Genomic DNA, 17,471 nt, shown 5'->3' with positions numbered 1-17,471 from the left:
GAAGGGGAGGATGGAGAGAGAGAGCAGGGAGGATGGAGAGAGAGGGGGGAGGATGAAGAGAGGGGGGAGGATGGAGAGAGAGCGCATGGAGAGAGAGAGTGGAGGATGGAGAGGGAGTGGAGGATGGAGAGAGAGAGAGGGATGAAAGGGAGAAAAGAGGGGAGGATGAGGGGAGGATGGAGAGAGGATGGAGGATGGAGAGAGAGAGGGGAGAATGGAGAGAGGGGGAGGATGGAGAGAGAGATTGGGGGGTGGAGAGAGAGGGGAGGATGGAGAGAGGATGGAGAGAGGATGGAGGATGGGGAGAGAGAGCGAGAGAGAGAGGGGGGGATAGAGAGAGGAAGGGGAGGATGGAGAGAGGGAGGGGAGGATGGAGAGAGGGAGGGGAGGATGGAGAGAGGAAGGGGAGGATGGAGAGAGTATGGAGAGAGAGAGAGGGGAGGATGGAGAGAGGGAGGGGAGGATGGAGAGAGGGAGGGGAGGATGGAGAGAGGAAGGGGAGGATGGAGAGAGGAAGGGGAGGATGGAGAGAGGAAGGGCAGGATGGAGAGAGGAAGGGCAGGATGGAGAGAGGAAGGGGAGGATGGAGAGAGAGAGCAGGGAGGATGGAGAGAGAGGGGGGAGGATGGAGAGAGAGCGCATGGAGAGAGAGAGTGGAGGATGGAGAGGGAGTGGAGGATGGAGAGGGAGTGGAGGATGGAGAGAGAGAGAGGGATGAAAGGGAGAAAAGAGGGGAGGATGAGGGGAGGATGGAGAGAGGATGGAGGATGGAGAGAGAGAGGGGAGAATGGAGAGAGGGGGGAGGATGGAGAGAGAGATTGGGGGGTGGAGAGAGAGGGGAGGATGGAGAGAGGATGGAGAGAGGATGGAGGATGGGGAGAGAGAGCGAGAGAGAGAGGGGGGGATGGAGAGAGGAAGGAGAGGATGGAGAGAGGGAGGGGAGGATGGAGAGAGGGAGGGGAGGATGGAGAGAGGAAGGGGAGGATGGAGAGAGGAAGTGGAGGATGGAGAGAGAGCGGGGAGGATGGAGAGAGTATGGAGAGAGAGAGAGAGGGGAGGATGGAGAGAGAGAGGGGAGGATGGAGAGAGGGAGGGGAGGATGGAGAGAGGGAGGGGAGGATGGAGAGAGGGAGGGGAGGATGGAGAGAGGAAGGGGAGGATGGAGAGAGGAAGGGGAGGATGGAGAGAGGAAGGGGAGGATGGAGAGAGTATGGAGAGAGAGAGAGGGGAGGATGGAGAGAGAGAGGGGAGGATGGAGAGAGGGAGGGGAGGATGGAGAGAGGGAGGGGAGGATGGAGAGAGGAAGGGGAGGATGGAGAGAGGAAGGGGAGGATGGAGAGAGAGCGGGGAGGATGGAGAGAGTATGGAGAGAGAGAGAGGGGAGGATGGAGAGAGGGAGGGGAGGATGGAGAGAGGGAGGGGAGGATGGAGAGAGGTAGGGGAGGATGGAGAGAGGAAGGGGAGGATGGAGAGAGGAAGGGGAGGATGGAGAGAGGAAGGGGAGGATGGAGAGAGTATGGAGAGAGAGAGAGGGGAGGATGGAGAGAGGGAGGGGAGGATGGAGAGAGGGAGGGGAGGATGGAGAGAGGAAGGGGAGGATGGAGAGAGGAAGGGCAGGATGGAGAGAGGAAGGGGAGGATGGAGAGAGGAAGGGGAGGATGGAGAGAGGAAGGGCAGGATGGAGAGAGGAAGGGGAGGATGGAGAGAGAGAGCAGGGAGGATGGAGAGAGAGGGGGGAGGATGAAGAGAGGGGGGAGGATGGAGAGAGAGCGCATGGAGAGAGAGAGTGGAGGATGGAGAGGGAGTGGAGGATGGAGAGAGAGAGAGGGATGAAAGGGAGAAAAGAGGGGAGGATGAGGGGAGGATGGAGAGAGGATGGAGGATGGAGAGAGAGAGGGGAGAATGGAGAGAGGGGGGAGGATGGAGAGAGAGATTGGGGGGTGGAGAGAGAGGGGAGGATGGAGAGAGGATGGAGAGAGGATGGAGGATGGGGAGAGAGAGCGAGAGAGAGAGGGGGTGATGGAGAGAGGAAGGGGAGGATGGAGAGAGGGAGGGGAGGATGGAGAGAGGGAGGGGAGGATGGAGAGAGGAAGGGGAGGATGGAGAGAGTATGGAGAGAGAGAGAGGGGAGGATGGAGAGAGGGAGGGGAGGATGGAGAGAGGGAGGGGAGGATGGAGAGAGCAAGGGGAGGATGGAGAGAGGAAGGGGAGGATGGAGAGAGGAAGGGCAGGATGGAGAGAGGAAGGGGAGGATGGAGAGAGAGAGCAGGGAGGATGGAGAGAGAGGGGGGAGGATGAAGAGAGGGGGGAGGATGGAGAGAGAGTGCATGGAGAGAGAGAGTGGAGGATGGAGAGGGAGTGGAGGATGGAGAGGGAGTGGAGGATGGAGAGAGAGAGAGGGATGAAAGGGAGAAAAGAGGGGAGGATGAGGGGAGGATGGAGAGAGGATGGAGGATGGAGAGAGAGAGGGGAGAATGGAGAGAGGGGGGAGGATGGAGAGAGAGATTGGGGGGTGGAGAGAGAGGGGAGGATGGAGAGAGGATGGAGAGAGGATGGAGGATGGGGAGAGAGAGCGAGAGAGAGAGGGGGGATGGAGAGAGGAAGGGGAGGATGGAGAGAGGGAGGGGAGGATGGAGAGAGGGAGGGGAGGATGGAGAGAGGAAGGGGAGGATGGAGAGAGGAAAGGGAGGATGGAGAGAGAGCGGGGAGGATGGAGAGAGTATGGAGAGAGAGAGAGGGGAGGATGGAGAGAGAGAGGGGAGGATGGAGAGAGGGAGGGGAGGATGGAGAGAGGGAGGGGAGGATGGAGAGAGGGAGGGGAGGATGGAGAGAGGAAGGGGAGGATGGAGAGAGGAAGGGGAGGATGGAGAGAGGAAGGGGAGGATGGAGAGAGTATGGAGAGAGAGAGAGGGGAGGATGGAGAGAGGGAGGGGAGGATGGAGAGAGGGAGGGGAGGATGGAGAGAGGAAGGGGAGGATGGAGAGAGGAAGGGGAGGATGGAGAGAGAGCGGGGAGGATGGAGAGAGTATGGAGAGAGAGAGAGGGGAGGATGGAGAGAGAGAGGGGAGGATGGAGAGAGGGAGGGAAGGATGGAGAGAGGGAGGGGAGGATGGAGAGAGGGAGGGGAGGATGGAGAGAGGAAGGGGAGGATGGAGAGAGGAAGGGGAGGATGGAGAGAGGAAGGGGAGGATGGAGAGAGTATGGAGAGAGAGAGAGGGGAGGATGGAGAGAGGGAGGGGAGGATGGAGAGAGGGAGGGGAGGATGGAGAGAGGAAGGGGAGGATGGAGAGAGGAAGGGCAGGATGGAGAGAGGAAGGGGAGGATGGAGAGAGAGAGCAGGGAGGATGGAGAGAGAGGGGGAGGATGGAGAGAGAGCGCATGGAGAGAGAGAGTGGAGGATGGAGAGGGAGTGGAGGATGGAGAGGGAGTGGAGGATGGAGAGAGAGAGAGGGATGAAAGGGAGAAAAGAGGGGAGGATGAGGGGAGGATGGAGAGAGGATGGAGGATGGAGAGAGAGAGGGGAGAATGGAGAGAGGGGGGAGGATGGAGAGAGAGATTGGGGGGTGGAGAGAGAGGGGAGGATGGAGAGAGGATGGAGGATGGGGAGAGAGAGCGAGAGAGAGAGGGGGGGATGGAGAGAGGAAGGGGAGGATGGAGAGAGAGCGGGGAGGATGGGGAGAGAGAGAGGGGAGGATGGAGAGAGGGAGGGGAGGATGGAGAGAGGAAGGGGAGGATGGAGAGAGGAAGGGGAGGATGGAGAGAGGAAGGGGAGGATGGAGAGAGAGAGCGGGGAGGATGGAGAGAGAGGGGGGAGGATGAAGAGAGGATGGAGGATGGAGAGAGAGAGGGGAGGATGGAGAGAGAGAGGATGGAGAGAGGGAGTGGAGGATGGAGAGGGAGTGGAGGATGGAGAGAGAGGGAGTGGAGGATGGAGAGAGAGAGAGTGACGGAGAGAGAGAGAGGGATGAAAGGGAGAAAAGAGGGGAGGATGAGGGGAGGATGGAGAGAGGATGGAGAGAGAGAGGGGAGGATGGAGAGAGGGGGGAAGATGGAGAGAGAGGGGAGGGGGTGGAGAGAGAGAGGGGAGGTTGGAGAGAGGATGGAGAGAGAGATGGGAGGATGGAGAGGGGATGGAGAGAGAGAGGGGAGGATGGAGAGAGAGATGGGAGGATGGAGAGGGGATGGAGAGAGAGAGAGGGGAGGGTGGAGAGACGAGGGAGAGAGCGAGAGAGGGGAGGATGGAGAGAGAGAGGGGGGGATGGAGAGACGATGGAGAGAGGGAGGGGAGGATGGAGAGAGGGAGGGGAGGATGGAGAGAGGGAGGGGAGGATGGAGAGAGGAAGGGGAGGATGGAGAGAGGAAGGGGAGGATGGAGAGAGAGCGGGGAGGATGGAGAGAGAGGGGGGAGGATGAAGAGAAGATGAGGATGGAGAGAGAGGGGGGGATGATGGAGAGAGAGAGGATGGAGAGAGGGAGTGGAGGATGGAGAGGGAGTGGAGGATGGAGAGAGAGAGAGTGATGGAGAGAGAGAGAGGGATGAAAGGGAGAAAAGAGGGGAGGATGAGGGGAGGATGGAGAGAGGATGGAGGATGGTGAGAGAGAGGGGAGGATGGAGAGAGGATGGGGAGAGAGAGTGGGGAGGATGGAGAGAGGATGGGGAGAGAGAGCGAGAGAGAGAGAGGGGGGGGGTGGAGAGAGAGATGGGAGGATGGAGAGGGGATGGAGAGAGAGAGAGGGGAGGATGGAGAGACGATGGAGAGAGAGAGAGAGGGGAGGATGGAGAGAGGATGGAAGATGGTGAGAGAGAGGGGAGGATGGAGAGACGATGGAGAGAGAGAGAGGGGAGGATGGAGAGAGAGAGGGGAGGATGGAGAGAGGGAGGGGAGGATGGAGAGAGAGAGGGGAGGATGGAGAGACGATGGAGAGAGAGAGAGGGGAGGATGGAGAGAGAGAGAGGAAGGAGAGAGAGAGGGGGGAGGATGAAGAGAAGATGAGGATGGAGAGAGAGAGGGGAGGATGGAGAGAGAGACACACAGAGATGTGCACTGTCTCTACTATTCTTATTCAACTTCAGTTGAGACGATAATCACTGTGACATCACTGTGACATCACTGTGACATCAGCATCATCAGCACTGCCACAGATTTCTACTCGAATCTAAACTTTTCCCACTCAGCGTTTTCTTATGTGTTTTTTCTTATGTGGTTTGAATTACGGCAATAAACTGAGTCCTTGTCTATAGGCCCCAGATACACTACACAGTATGTGGACACCTGCTCATCCAACATCTCATTTCAAAATCATGGCCATTAATATGGAGTTGGTCCCCCATTTGCTGCTATAACAACCTCCACTCTTCTGGGAAGGCTTTCCACTAGATGTAGGAACATTGCTGCTATAACAGCCTCCACTCTTCTGGGAAGACTTTCCACTAGATGTTGGAACATTGCTGCTATAACAGCCTCCACTCTTCTGGGAAGGCTTTCCACTAGATGTTGGAACATTGCTGCTATAACAGCCTCCACTCTTCTGGGAAGACTTTCCACTAGATGTTGGAACATTGCTGCTATAACAGCCTCCACTCTTCTGGGAAGGCTTTCCACTAGATGTTGGAACATTGCTGCTATAACAACCTCCACTCTTCTGGGAAGGCTTTCCACTAGATGTTGGAACATTGCTGCTATAACAGCCTCCACTCTTCTGGGAAGGCTTTCCACTAGATGTTGGAACATTGCTGCTATAACAGCCTCCACTCTTCTGGGAAGGCTTTGCACTAGATGTAGGAACATTGCTGCAGGGGGACTTCTATTCAGCTACAAGATCATTAGTGAGGTCGGGCACTGATGTTGGGGGTGATTAGTCCTGGCTCGCAGTCGGCGTTCCAATTCATCCCAATGGTGTTCAGTGGAGTTGAGGTCAGGGCTCTGTGCAGGCCAGTCAAGTTCTTCCAAACTCGATCTCGACAAACCATTTCCGTATGGACCTCTCCTTGTGCACGGGGGCATTGTCATGCTGAAACAGAAACTTCTCCAAACTGTTTCCACAAAGTTGGAAGAACAGAATCGTCTAGAAAATCATTGTATGTTGTAGTGTTGTACTTCTCTCCCCAGGGAACACAGAGTGACCACAGGTTGACTCCTCCCCCCAGGGAACACAGAGTGACCACAGGTTGACTCCTCCCCCCAGGGAACACAGAGTGACCACAGGTTGACTCCTCCCCCCAGGGAACACAGAGTGACCACAGGTTGACTCCTCCCCCCAGGGAACACACACAGAGTGATCACAGGTTGACTCCTCCCCCCAGGGAACACACAGAGTAACCACAGGTTGACTCCTCCCCCCAGGGAACACAGAGTGACCACAGGTTGACTCCTCCCCCCAGGGAACACAGAGTGACCACAGGTTGACTCCTCCCCCCAGGGAACACAGAGTGACCACAGGTTGACTCCTCCCCCCAGGGAACACAGAGTGACCACAGGTTGACTCCTCCCCCCAGGGAACACACACAGAGTAACCACAGGTTGACTTCTCCCCCCAGGGAACACACACAGAGTAACCACAGGTTGACTTCTCCCCCCAGGGAACACAGAGTGACCACAGGTTGACTCCTCCCCCCAGGGAACACACAGTGATCACAGATTGACTCCTCCCCCCAGGGAACACACAGTGATCACAGGTTGACTTCTCCCCCCAGGGAACACACAGTGATCACAGGTTGACTTCTCCCCCCAGGGAACACACAGTGATCACAGGTTGACTTCTCCCCCCAGGGAACACACAGTGATCACAGATTGACTTCTCCCCCCAGGGAACACACAGTGATCACAGGTTGACTCCTCCCCCCAGGGAACACAGAGTGACCACAGGTTGACTCCTCCCCCCAGGGAACACACAGTGATCACAGGTTGACTCCTCCCCCCAGGGAACACACAGTGATCACAGGTTGACTTCTCCCCCCAGGGAACACACAGTGATCACAGATTGACTTCTCCCCCCAGGGAACACAGAGTAACCACAGATTGACTTCTCCCCCCAGGGAACACACAGTGATCACAGGTTGACTTCTCCCCCCAGGGAACACAGAGTAACCACAGATTGACTTCTCCCCCCAGGGAACACACAGTGATCACAGATTGACTTCTCCCCCCAGGGAACACACAGTGATCACAGGTTGACTCCTCCCCCCAGGGAACACAGAGTGACCACAGGTTGACTCCTCCCCCCAGGGAACACACAGTGATCACAGGTTGACTGTCCCTGATCACTGCATACGTTTCATCACAGTCACAAAGGCTTGGATTCAGCCAATGTCATTAGCAGTTTTGTTTACTGTGATGATTGGTGACTGTTGGGACTGGAAACTGGGGAGTCGCTTGTCTGTGTTTCATGACTAACTGTACTTCTCTCTCTCCCTCCTTCCCTCTCTTTCTCCCTCCCTCCTTCCATCTCTCTCTCCCTCCTTCCATCTCTCTCCCTCCTTCCATCTCTCTCTCTCTCCCTCCTTCCATCTCTCTCTCCCTCCTCTCTCTCTCTCTCCCTTCTTCCCTCTCTCTTGCCTCCCTTCCCTCCCTCTCTCTCCCTCCTTCCTTCCCTCCCTCTCTCTCCCTCCTTCCCTCCCTCTCTCTCCCTCCTTCCCTCTCTTTCCTTCCTCTTTACTTCTCTTTCTCTCTCCCTCCTTCCCTCTCTCTTGCCTCCCTCCCTCCTCTCTTTATCCCTCCCTCCTTTCCTCTCTCTCATCTCCCTCCTTCCCTCTCTCTTGCCTCCCTCCTTCCCTATCTTGCTTCCCTCCCCCCCTCATCCCTCCCACTCCCCCTTCCAGTCGGACTCGTAACCTGTCGGGCTCTCCCAGACCTCGCCCTGTGAAGAAGGTCCACTTCATCAAGAACATGAGACAGTACGACACGCGGGGCAGCAGGTGTGAACAGCTGCGCTTCCTGAAGCACTTCCTCATTCTCCCACAGAACGTCCTGTGTTTGGAAGAAGAGATGACGACAGTGTCCTTTTATCCTTTTGAAACACACAATGTCTCTGTGTCTTCTGTCCAAACCCAGAGGTGCATGAACAAAGGTCCAGTTCGGGGTTTTGATGAGGACTTAAATACGCTGCAGTACCATTCATTAAAAATCTATTGTAACTCACACAGTACGCCTTTAATACCAATGAGGAACATACATGTAACTGGCAAAATTCACAGACACTAAAATCACAGACACTAAAATCACAGACACTAAAATCACAGACACTAAAATCACAGACACTAAAATCACAGACACTAAAATCACAGACACTAAAATCACAGACACTAAAATCACAGACACTAAAACCACAGACACTAAAATCACAGACACTAAAATCACAGACACTAAAATCACAGACACTAAAATCACAGACACTAAAATTCACAGACACTAAAATCACAGACACTAAAATCACAGACACTAAAATCACAGACACTAAAATCACAGACACTAAATTCACAGACACTAAAATCACAGACACTAAAATCACAGACACTAAAATCACAGACACTAAAATCACAGACACTAAAATCACAGACATTAAAATCACAGACACTAAATTCACAGACACTAAAATCACAGACACTAAAATCACAGACACTAAAATTCACAGACACTAAAATCACAGACACTAAAATCACAGACACTAAAATCACAGACACTAAAATCACAGACACTAAAATCACAGACACTAAAATTCACAGACACTAAAATCACAGACACTAAAATCACAGAAACTAAATTCACAGACACTAAAATTCACAGACACTAAAATCACAGACACTAAAATCACAGACACTAAAATTCACAGACACTAAAATCACAGACACTAAAATTCACAGACACTAAAATCACAGACACTAAAATCACAGACACTAAAATCACAGACACTAAAATCACAGACACTAAAATCACAGACACTAAAATCACAGACACTAAAATTCACAGACACTAAAATCACAGACACTAAAATCACAGACACTAAATTCACAGACACTAAAATTCACAGACACTAAAATCACAGACACTAAAATCACAGACACTAAAATTCACAGACACTAAAATCACAGACACTAAAATTCACAGACACTAAAATCACAGACACTAAAATCACAGACACTAAAATCACAGACACTAAAATCACAGACACTAAAATCACAGACACTAAAATTCACAGACACTAAAATCACAGACACTAAAATCACAGACACTAAAATCACAGACACTAAAATCACAGACACTAAAATCACAGACACTAAATTCACAGACACTAAAATCACAGACACTAAAATCACAGACACTAAAATCACAGACACTAAAATCACAGACACTAAAATTCACAGACACTAAAATCACAGACACTAAAATCACAGACACTAAAATCACAGACACTAAAATTCACAGACACTAAAATCACAGACACTAAAATTCACAGACACTAAAATCACAGACACTAAAATCACAGACACTAAAATTCACAGACACTAAAATCACAGACACTAAAATCACAGACACTAAAATTCACAGACACTAAAATCACAGACACTAAAATCACAGACACTAAAATCACAGACACTAGAGAAGCTTTAACCAAGTTTAATTCTTCCCAAAGGGGAACAGCTGTACAGCTGTAATTCAGACAACCCAACATTTCTCCCATCACAGATATACAGTGGGGCAAAAAAAGTATTTAGTCAGCCACCAATTGTGCAAGTTCTCCCACTTAAAAAGATGAGAGAGGCCTGTAATTTTCATCATAGGTACACTTCAACTATGACAGACAAAATGAGAAGAAAAAAATCCAGAAAATCACATTGTAGGATTTTTTATGAATTTATTTGCAAATTATGGTGGAAAAATAAGTATTATTTATATATATATATATATATATATATATATATATATATATATATATATATATATATATATATAAATTATATATATATATATCCCCCTTAAGACACGCCTCCTTCTCTCCAATCCTTACATCTTATGGTTGCACACATCAACAGTCACCCACAAAGCATCGTTACCCATTGCGCCACAAAAGCCTCGGCCCTTGCAGAGCAAGTGGAACTACTACTTCAAGGCCTCAGAGCAAGTGACGTCACCGATTGAAACGCTATTAGCGCGCACCACCGCTAACTAAGCTAGCCATTTCACATCGGTTACACATACATCCTCTTTGATAATGTTAGCTGTAGGCTAATGGACAGTAACTTCGTTATGACGCAGGACGGTGTAACGTTAGGTGTTAGCCACATCTGGTCCTGCCGCTGATACTGGTCCAACTAGGGTAATGGCAGAGGTGCCTCCTGTGTGTATGTCAACCTCGTAAAATGTTGAGGGGACATAGCTGATTATTCAGCTGATACTTGTCCCACTAGGGTCATTATAGAGCTGTGTAGGTTAAGTTTCAGTTCAATGTTTACACAACATCCTTGTTTCCATCAAACCTAGTCATAGGAGTTTTTTTTTCTTCTCCCAAGTCAATTCAGTGATGCTATATTGACATGAAATAGGCCTACACGTGTACATGTTATTGGGCCAAGCAAATGTTTTAGAGTAGGAGAGCAACAGAGATATTTAATCTATCTGTATGTCTGCTTCTCTCCCTTCATCCCTGTCTGACGTGGCCGATGTGTCTCCAGGATCGTGTTGATCTGTGCCAAGCGTTCTCTGTTTGCGGTGTTCTCAGTGTTGCCCTATGGAGAGAGCGTTCACATCAGGTACAGTACAACTTATTCCCTTCACACTGATTCAGCGTGTCCCGTTTAGTCATGTGTTGCTTCCTCCTCGCACCGTTAAATTGGGGAATATTCACACGTTGTCGTTCACTCAAATGATCCCACTCTGTTTTATGAGACTCCTGGGAAGCCTGGGCCCACCCACTGGGGAGCCTGGACCCACCCACTGGGGAGCCTGGGCCCACCCACTGGGGAGCCTGGGCCCACCCACTGGGGAGCCTGGGCCCACCCACTGGGGAGCCTGGGCCCACCCACTGGGGAGCCTGGGCCCACCCACTGGGAAGCCTGGGCCCACCCACTGGGGAGCCTGGGCCCGCCCACTGGGGAGCCTGGGCCCACCCACTGGGGAGCCTGGGCCCACCCACTGGGGAGCCTGGGCCCACCCACTGGGGAGCCTGGGCCCACCCACTGGGGAGCCTGGGCCCGCCCACTGGGGAGCCTGGGCCCACCCACTGGGGAGCCTGGGCCCACCCACTGGGAAGCCTGGGCCCACCCACTGGGGAGCCTGGGCCCACCCACTGGGGAGCCTGGGCCCACCCACTGGAAAGCCTGGGCCCACCCACTGGGGAGCCTGGGCCCACCCACTGGGGAGCCTGGGCCCACCCACTGGGGAGCCTGGGCCCACCCACTGGAAAGCCTGGGCCCACCCACTGGAAAGCCTGGGCCCGCCCACTGGGGAGCCTGTGGGCCCAGACAGCATCCCTAGCCGCGTCCTCAGAGCATGCACAGACCAGCTGGCTAGTGTGTTTATGGACATATTCAATCTCTCGCTATCCCAGTCTGCTGTTCCCACATGCTTCACGATGGCCACCATTGTTCCTCAACCAAATAAAGCAAAGGTAACTGAACCTAAATGACTCACGAGGTGCTTTGAGAGACTAGTCAAGGATCATATCACCTCCACCCTACCTGACACCCTAGACCCACTGCAATTTGCGTACAGCCCCAATAGATTCAGGGATGACGCAATCGCCATCGCACTGCACACTGCCCTATCCCAGAGGAATACCTATGTAAGATTGCTGTTCATTGACTATAGCTCAACCTTCAACACTATAGTACCCTCCAAGCTCATCATTAAGCTGGGGGCCCTGGGTCAGAACCCTGCTCTGTGCAACTGGGTCCTGGACTTCCTGACGGCCCGCCCACTGGGAAGCCTGGGCCCGCCCACTGGGAAGCCTGGGCCCGCCCACTGGGAAGCCTGGGCCCGCCCACTGGGAAGCCTGGGCCCACCCACTGGGAAGCCTGGGCCCACCCACTTTGGGGCCTGGGCCCACCCACTGGGGAGCCTGGGCCCACCCACTGGGAAGCCTGGGCCCACCCACTTTGGGGCCTGGGCCCACCCACTGGGAAGCCTGGGCCCACCCACTGGGGAGCCTGGGCCCACCCACTGGGAAGCCTGGGCCCACCCACTGGGGAGCCTGGGCCCGCCCACTGGGGAGCCTGGGCCCGCCCACTGGAGAGCCTGGGCCCGCCCACTGGGGAGCCTGGGCCCGCCCACTGGGAAGCCTGGGCCCGCCCACTGGGGAGCCTGTGGGCCCAGACAGCATCCCTAGCCGCGTCCTCAGAGCATGCACAGACCAGCTGGCTAGTGTGTTTATGGACATATTCAATCTCTCGCTATCCCAGTCTGCTGTTCCCACATGCTTCACGATGGCCACCATTGTTCCTCAACCAAAGAAAGCAAAGGTAACTGAACCTAAATGACTCATGAGGTGCTTTGAGAGACTAGTCAAGGATCATATCACCTCCACCCTACCTGACACCCTAGACCCACTGCAATTTGCGTACAGCCCCAATAGATTCAGGGATGACGCAATCGCCATCGCACTGCACACTGCCCTATCCCAGAGGAATACCTATGTAAGATTGCTGTTCATTGACTATAGCTCAACCTTCAACACTATAGTACCCTCCAAGCTCATCATTAAGCTGGGGGCCCTGGGTCAGAACCCTGCTCTGTGCAACTGGGTCCTGGACTTCCTGACGGCCCGCCCACTGGGAAGCCTGGGCCCGCCCACTGGGAAGCCTGGGCCCGCCCACTGGGAAGCCTGGGCCCGCCCACTGGGAAGCCTGGGCCCACCCACTGGGAAGCCTGGGCCCACCCACTTTGGGGCCTGGGCCCACCCACTGGGGAGCCTGGGCCCACCCACTGGGAAGCCTGGGCCCACCCACTTTGGGGCCTGGGCCCACCCACTGGGGAGCCTGGGCCCACCCACTGGGAAGCCTGGGCCCACCCACTGGGGAGCCTGGGCCCACCCACTGGGAAGCCTGGGCCCACCCACTGGGGAGCCTGGGCCCGCCCACTGGGGAGCCTGGGCCCGCCCACTGGAGAGCCTGGGCCCGCCCACTGGGGAGCCTGGGCCCGCCCACTGGGAAGCCTGGGCCCGCCCACTGGGAAGCCTGGGCCCGCCCACTGGGGAGCCTGGGCCCGCCCACTGGGGAGCCTGGGCCCGCCCACTGGGAAGCCTGGGCCCGCCCACTGGGAAGCCTGGGCCCGCCCACTGGGAAGCCTGGGCCCGCCCACTAGGAAGCCTGGGCCCACCCACTGGGAAGCCTGGGCCCGCCCACTGGGAAGCCTGGGCCCGCCCACTAGGAAGCCTGGGCCCACCCACTGGGAAGCCTGGGCCCACCCACTGGGGAGCCGGGGCCCACCCACTGGGGAGCCTGGGCCCACCCACTGGGGAGCCGGGGCCCACCCACTGGGGAGCCGGGGCCCACCCACTGGGAAGCCGGGGCCCACCCACTGGGGCCCACCCAATCAGACGCTCTTTATTTGTCAGTGTTTTGAACAGGACATTGTTTGTCTTTTTACCTAAACATGTAAACACCATCAGATAGAAGTCATAGCAGTGCACTGGAATGACATTCACTCTCATGGGATGGGTGGCCAAAAATAATTAACTGAAAGCCACACCTCAGATAAGACACAAATTTAACCGCATTGAGGCATAAGTCACCGTGCTTCTATAGTTCTATGCACCATGTCGTTCCCGAGGACTGTGAGCTCTCGTTCGCCGCGGCCGACGTGAGTAAGACATTTAAGCATGTTAACGCTTGCAAGGCTGCCGGCCCAGACAGCATCCCTAGCCGCGTCCTCAGAGCATGCACAGACCAGCTGGCTAGTGTGTTTATGGACATATTCAATCTCTCGCTATCCCAGTCTGCTGTTCCCACATGCTTCACGATGGCCACCATTGTTCCTCAACCAAAGAAAGCAAAGGTAACTGAACCTAAATGACTCATGAGGTGCTTTGAGAGACTAGTCAAGGATCATATCACCTCCACCCTACCTGACACCCTAGACCCACTGCAATTTGCGTACAGCCCCAATAGATTCAGGGATGACGCAATCGCCATCGCACTGCACACTGCCCTATCCCAGAGGAATACCTATGTAAGATTGCTGTTCATTGACTATAGCTCAACCTTCAACACCATAGTACCCTCCAAGCTCATCATTAAGCTGGGGGCCCTGGGTCAGAACCCTGCTCTGTGCAACTGGGTCCTGGACTTCCTGACGGGCCGCCTCCAGTTGGTGAAGGTAGGCAACAACACTTCTGCCTCACTGATTCTCAACACTGGGGCCCCACAAGGTTGCTTGCTCAGCCCCCTCCTGTACTCCCTGTTCACCCAGGACTGCGTGGCCATGCACCTCTCCAACTCAATCATCAAGTTTGCAGACAACACAACAGTGGTAGGCATGATTACCAACAATGACGAGAGCCTACAGGGAGGAGGTGAGGGCCCTGGGAGTGTGGTGTCAGGAAAATAACCTCTCACTCAATGTCGACAAAACAAAGGAGCTGATCGTGGACTTCAGGACACAGCAGAGGGCGCACCCCCCAATCCACATCAACGGGACAGCGGTGGAGAAGGTGAAAAGCTTCAAGTTCCTCGGCGTACACGTCACTGACAATCTGAAATGGTCCACCCACACAGGAGGCTGAAGAAATTCGACTTGTCACCTAAAACCCTCACACACCTTTACAGATGCACCATTAAGAGCATCCTGTCAAGCTGTATCACCGCCTGGTACGGCAACTGCACCGTCTGCAACCACAGGCCTCTCTAGAGGTTGGTGTGGTCAGCCCAACTCATCACCGGGGGCACACTGCCTGGACATCTACAGCACCCGATGTCACAGGATGGCCAAAAAGATCATCATGGACATCAACCACTTGAGCCACAGCCTGTTCACCCTGCTACCATCCAGAAGGCGGCAGACAGCCTAGTGGTTAGAGCGTTGGACTTGAAAGATTGCAAGATCAAATCCCTGAGCTGACAAGGTAACAAATCTGTCATTCTGCCCCTGAACAGGCAGTTAACCCTCTGTTCTTAGGCTGCCATTGAAAATAAGAATTTGTTCTTAACTGATTTGCCTGGTTAAATAAAGGTTAAATAAAAAATGTCAGTACAGGTTCATCAAAGCTGGGACAGAGAGACTGAAAAGCAGCTTCTATCTCAAGGCCATCAGACTGCTAAATAGCCATCATTAGCCGGCCTCCACCCAGTACCCTGAACTTAGTCACTGTCACTAGCGGCAACCACCCGGTTACTCATCCCTGTACATAGACATGGTACACTGGTCACTTTAATAATGGAACACTGGTCCCTTTAGTAATGGAACACTGGTCCCTTTAGTAATGGAACACTGGTCCCTTTAGTAATGGAACACTGGTCCCTTTAGTAATGGAACACTGGTCCCTTTGGTAGTGGAACACTGGTCCCTTTGGTAGTGGAACACTGGTCCCTTTGGTAATGGAACACTGGTCCCTAAAGTAATGGAACACTGGTCCCTTTAGTAATGGAACACTGGTCCCTTTAGTAATGGAACACTGGTCCCTTTAGTAATGGAACACTGGTCCCTTTAGTAATGGAACACTGGTCCCTTTAGTAATGGAACACTGGTCCCTTTAGTAATGGAACACTGGTCCCTTTTGTAATGGAACACTGGTCCCTTTAGTAATGGAGCACTGGTCCCTTTAGTAATGGAACACTGGTCCCTTTAGTAATGGAACACTGGTCCCTTTAGTAATGGAACACTGGTCCCTTTAGTAATGGAACAATGGTCCCTTTAGTAATGGAACACTGGTCCCTTTGGTAGTGGAACACTGGTCCCTTTGGTAGTGGAACACTGGTCCCTTTAGTAATGGAACACTGGTCCCTTTGGTAGTGGAACACTGGTCCCTTTAGTAATGGAACACTGGTCCCTTTAGTAATGGAACACTGGTCCCTTTAGTAATGGAACACTGGTCCCTTTAGTAATGGAACACTGGTCCCTTTAGTAATGGAACACTGGTCCCTTTAGTAATGGAACACTGGTCCCTTTAGTAATGGAACACTGGTCCCTTTAATAATGGAACACTGGTCCCTTTAGTAATGTTTACATACGGTTCTACTCATTTCATATGTATATAATATATTCTAGTCAAGTCCATCCTATTCAACTGTTGCTGTACATATACTATGCTTCCCACATTTTCTATAGATATACTACATATCCATGTATTCTACAGATATACTACATATACTATCCATGTATTCTACTCATATTCTATCCATGTATTCTACAGATATACTACATATTCTATCCATATATTCTACAGATATACTACATATACTATCCATATATTCTACAGATATACTACATATACTATCCATATACTGCATATACTATCCATGTATTCTACTCATATACTACATATACTATCCATGTATTCTACAGATATACTACATATACTATCCATGTATTCTACACATATACTACATATACTATCCATATACTGCATATTCTATCCATGTATTCTACAGATATACTACATATACTATCCATGTATTCTACTCATATTCTATCCATGTATTCTACAGATATACTACATATTCTATCCATATATTCTACAGATATACTACATATACTATCCATATATTCTACAGATATACTACATATACTATCCATATACTGCATATACTATCCATGTATTCTACAGATATACTGCATATACTATCCATGTATTCTACTCATATACTACATATACTATCCATGTATTCTACAGATATACTGCATATACTATCCATGTATTCTACTCATATACTACATATACTACATATACTATCCATGTATTCTACACATATACTACATATACTATCCATATACTGCATATTCTATCCATGTATTCTACACATATACAGTGCCTTGCGAAAGTATTCGGCCCCCTTGAACTTTGCAACCTTTTGCCACATTTCAGGCTTCAAACATAAAAATATAAAACTGTATTTTTTTGTGAAGAATCAACAACAAGTGGGACACAATCATGAAGTGGAACGACATTTATTGGATATTTCAAACTTTTTTAACAAATCAAAAACATAAAAATTGGGCGTGCAAAATTATTCAGCCCCTTTACTTTCAGTGCAGCAAACTCTCTCCAGAAGTTCAGTGAGGATCTCTGAATGATCCAATGTTGACCTAAATGACTAATGATGATAAATACAATCCACCTGTGAGTAATCAAGTCTCCGTATAAATGCACCTGCACTCTGATAGTCTCAGAGGTCCGTTAAAAGTGCAGAGAGCATCATGAAGAACAAGGAACACACCAGGCAGGTCCGAGATACTGTTGTGAAGAAGATTAAAGCCGGATTTGGATAAAAAAAGATTTCCCAAGCTTTAAACATCCCAAGGAGCACTGTGCAAGCGATAATA

At 52.0% G+C, this 17,471-nt stretch overlaps 1 protein-coding gene across 1 annotated transcript in view; it reads left to right on the top strand.

The window, feature by feature from the left end:
• LOC110510377 (CDK5 and ABL1 enzyme substrate 2) overlaps positions 1–17,471 on the top strand; it is a 113,790-nt gene that overhangs the window by 45,588 nt on the left and 50,731 nt on the right. The window contains exons 2-3 of the mRNA XM_036947799.1: positions 7,820–7,915; positions 10,670–10,747. Coding sequence (XP_036803694.1) covers positions 7,820–7,915; positions 10,670–10,747 — 174 coding nt within the window. The remainder of the gene's footprint in view (positions 1–7,819; positions 7,916–10,669; positions 10,748–17,471) is intronic.

This window comes from Oncorhynchus mykiss, chromosome 16, assembly GCF_013265735.2.
Source record: "Oncorhynchus mykiss isolate Arlee chromosome 16, USDA_OmykA_1.1, whole genome shotgun sequence".
Lineage (NCBI taxonomy): Eukaryota > Metazoa > Chordata > Actinopteri > Salmoniformes > Salmonidae > Oncorhynchus > Oncorhynchus mykiss.
This window is presented reverse-complemented; position numbering and strand designations above follow the sequence as displayed.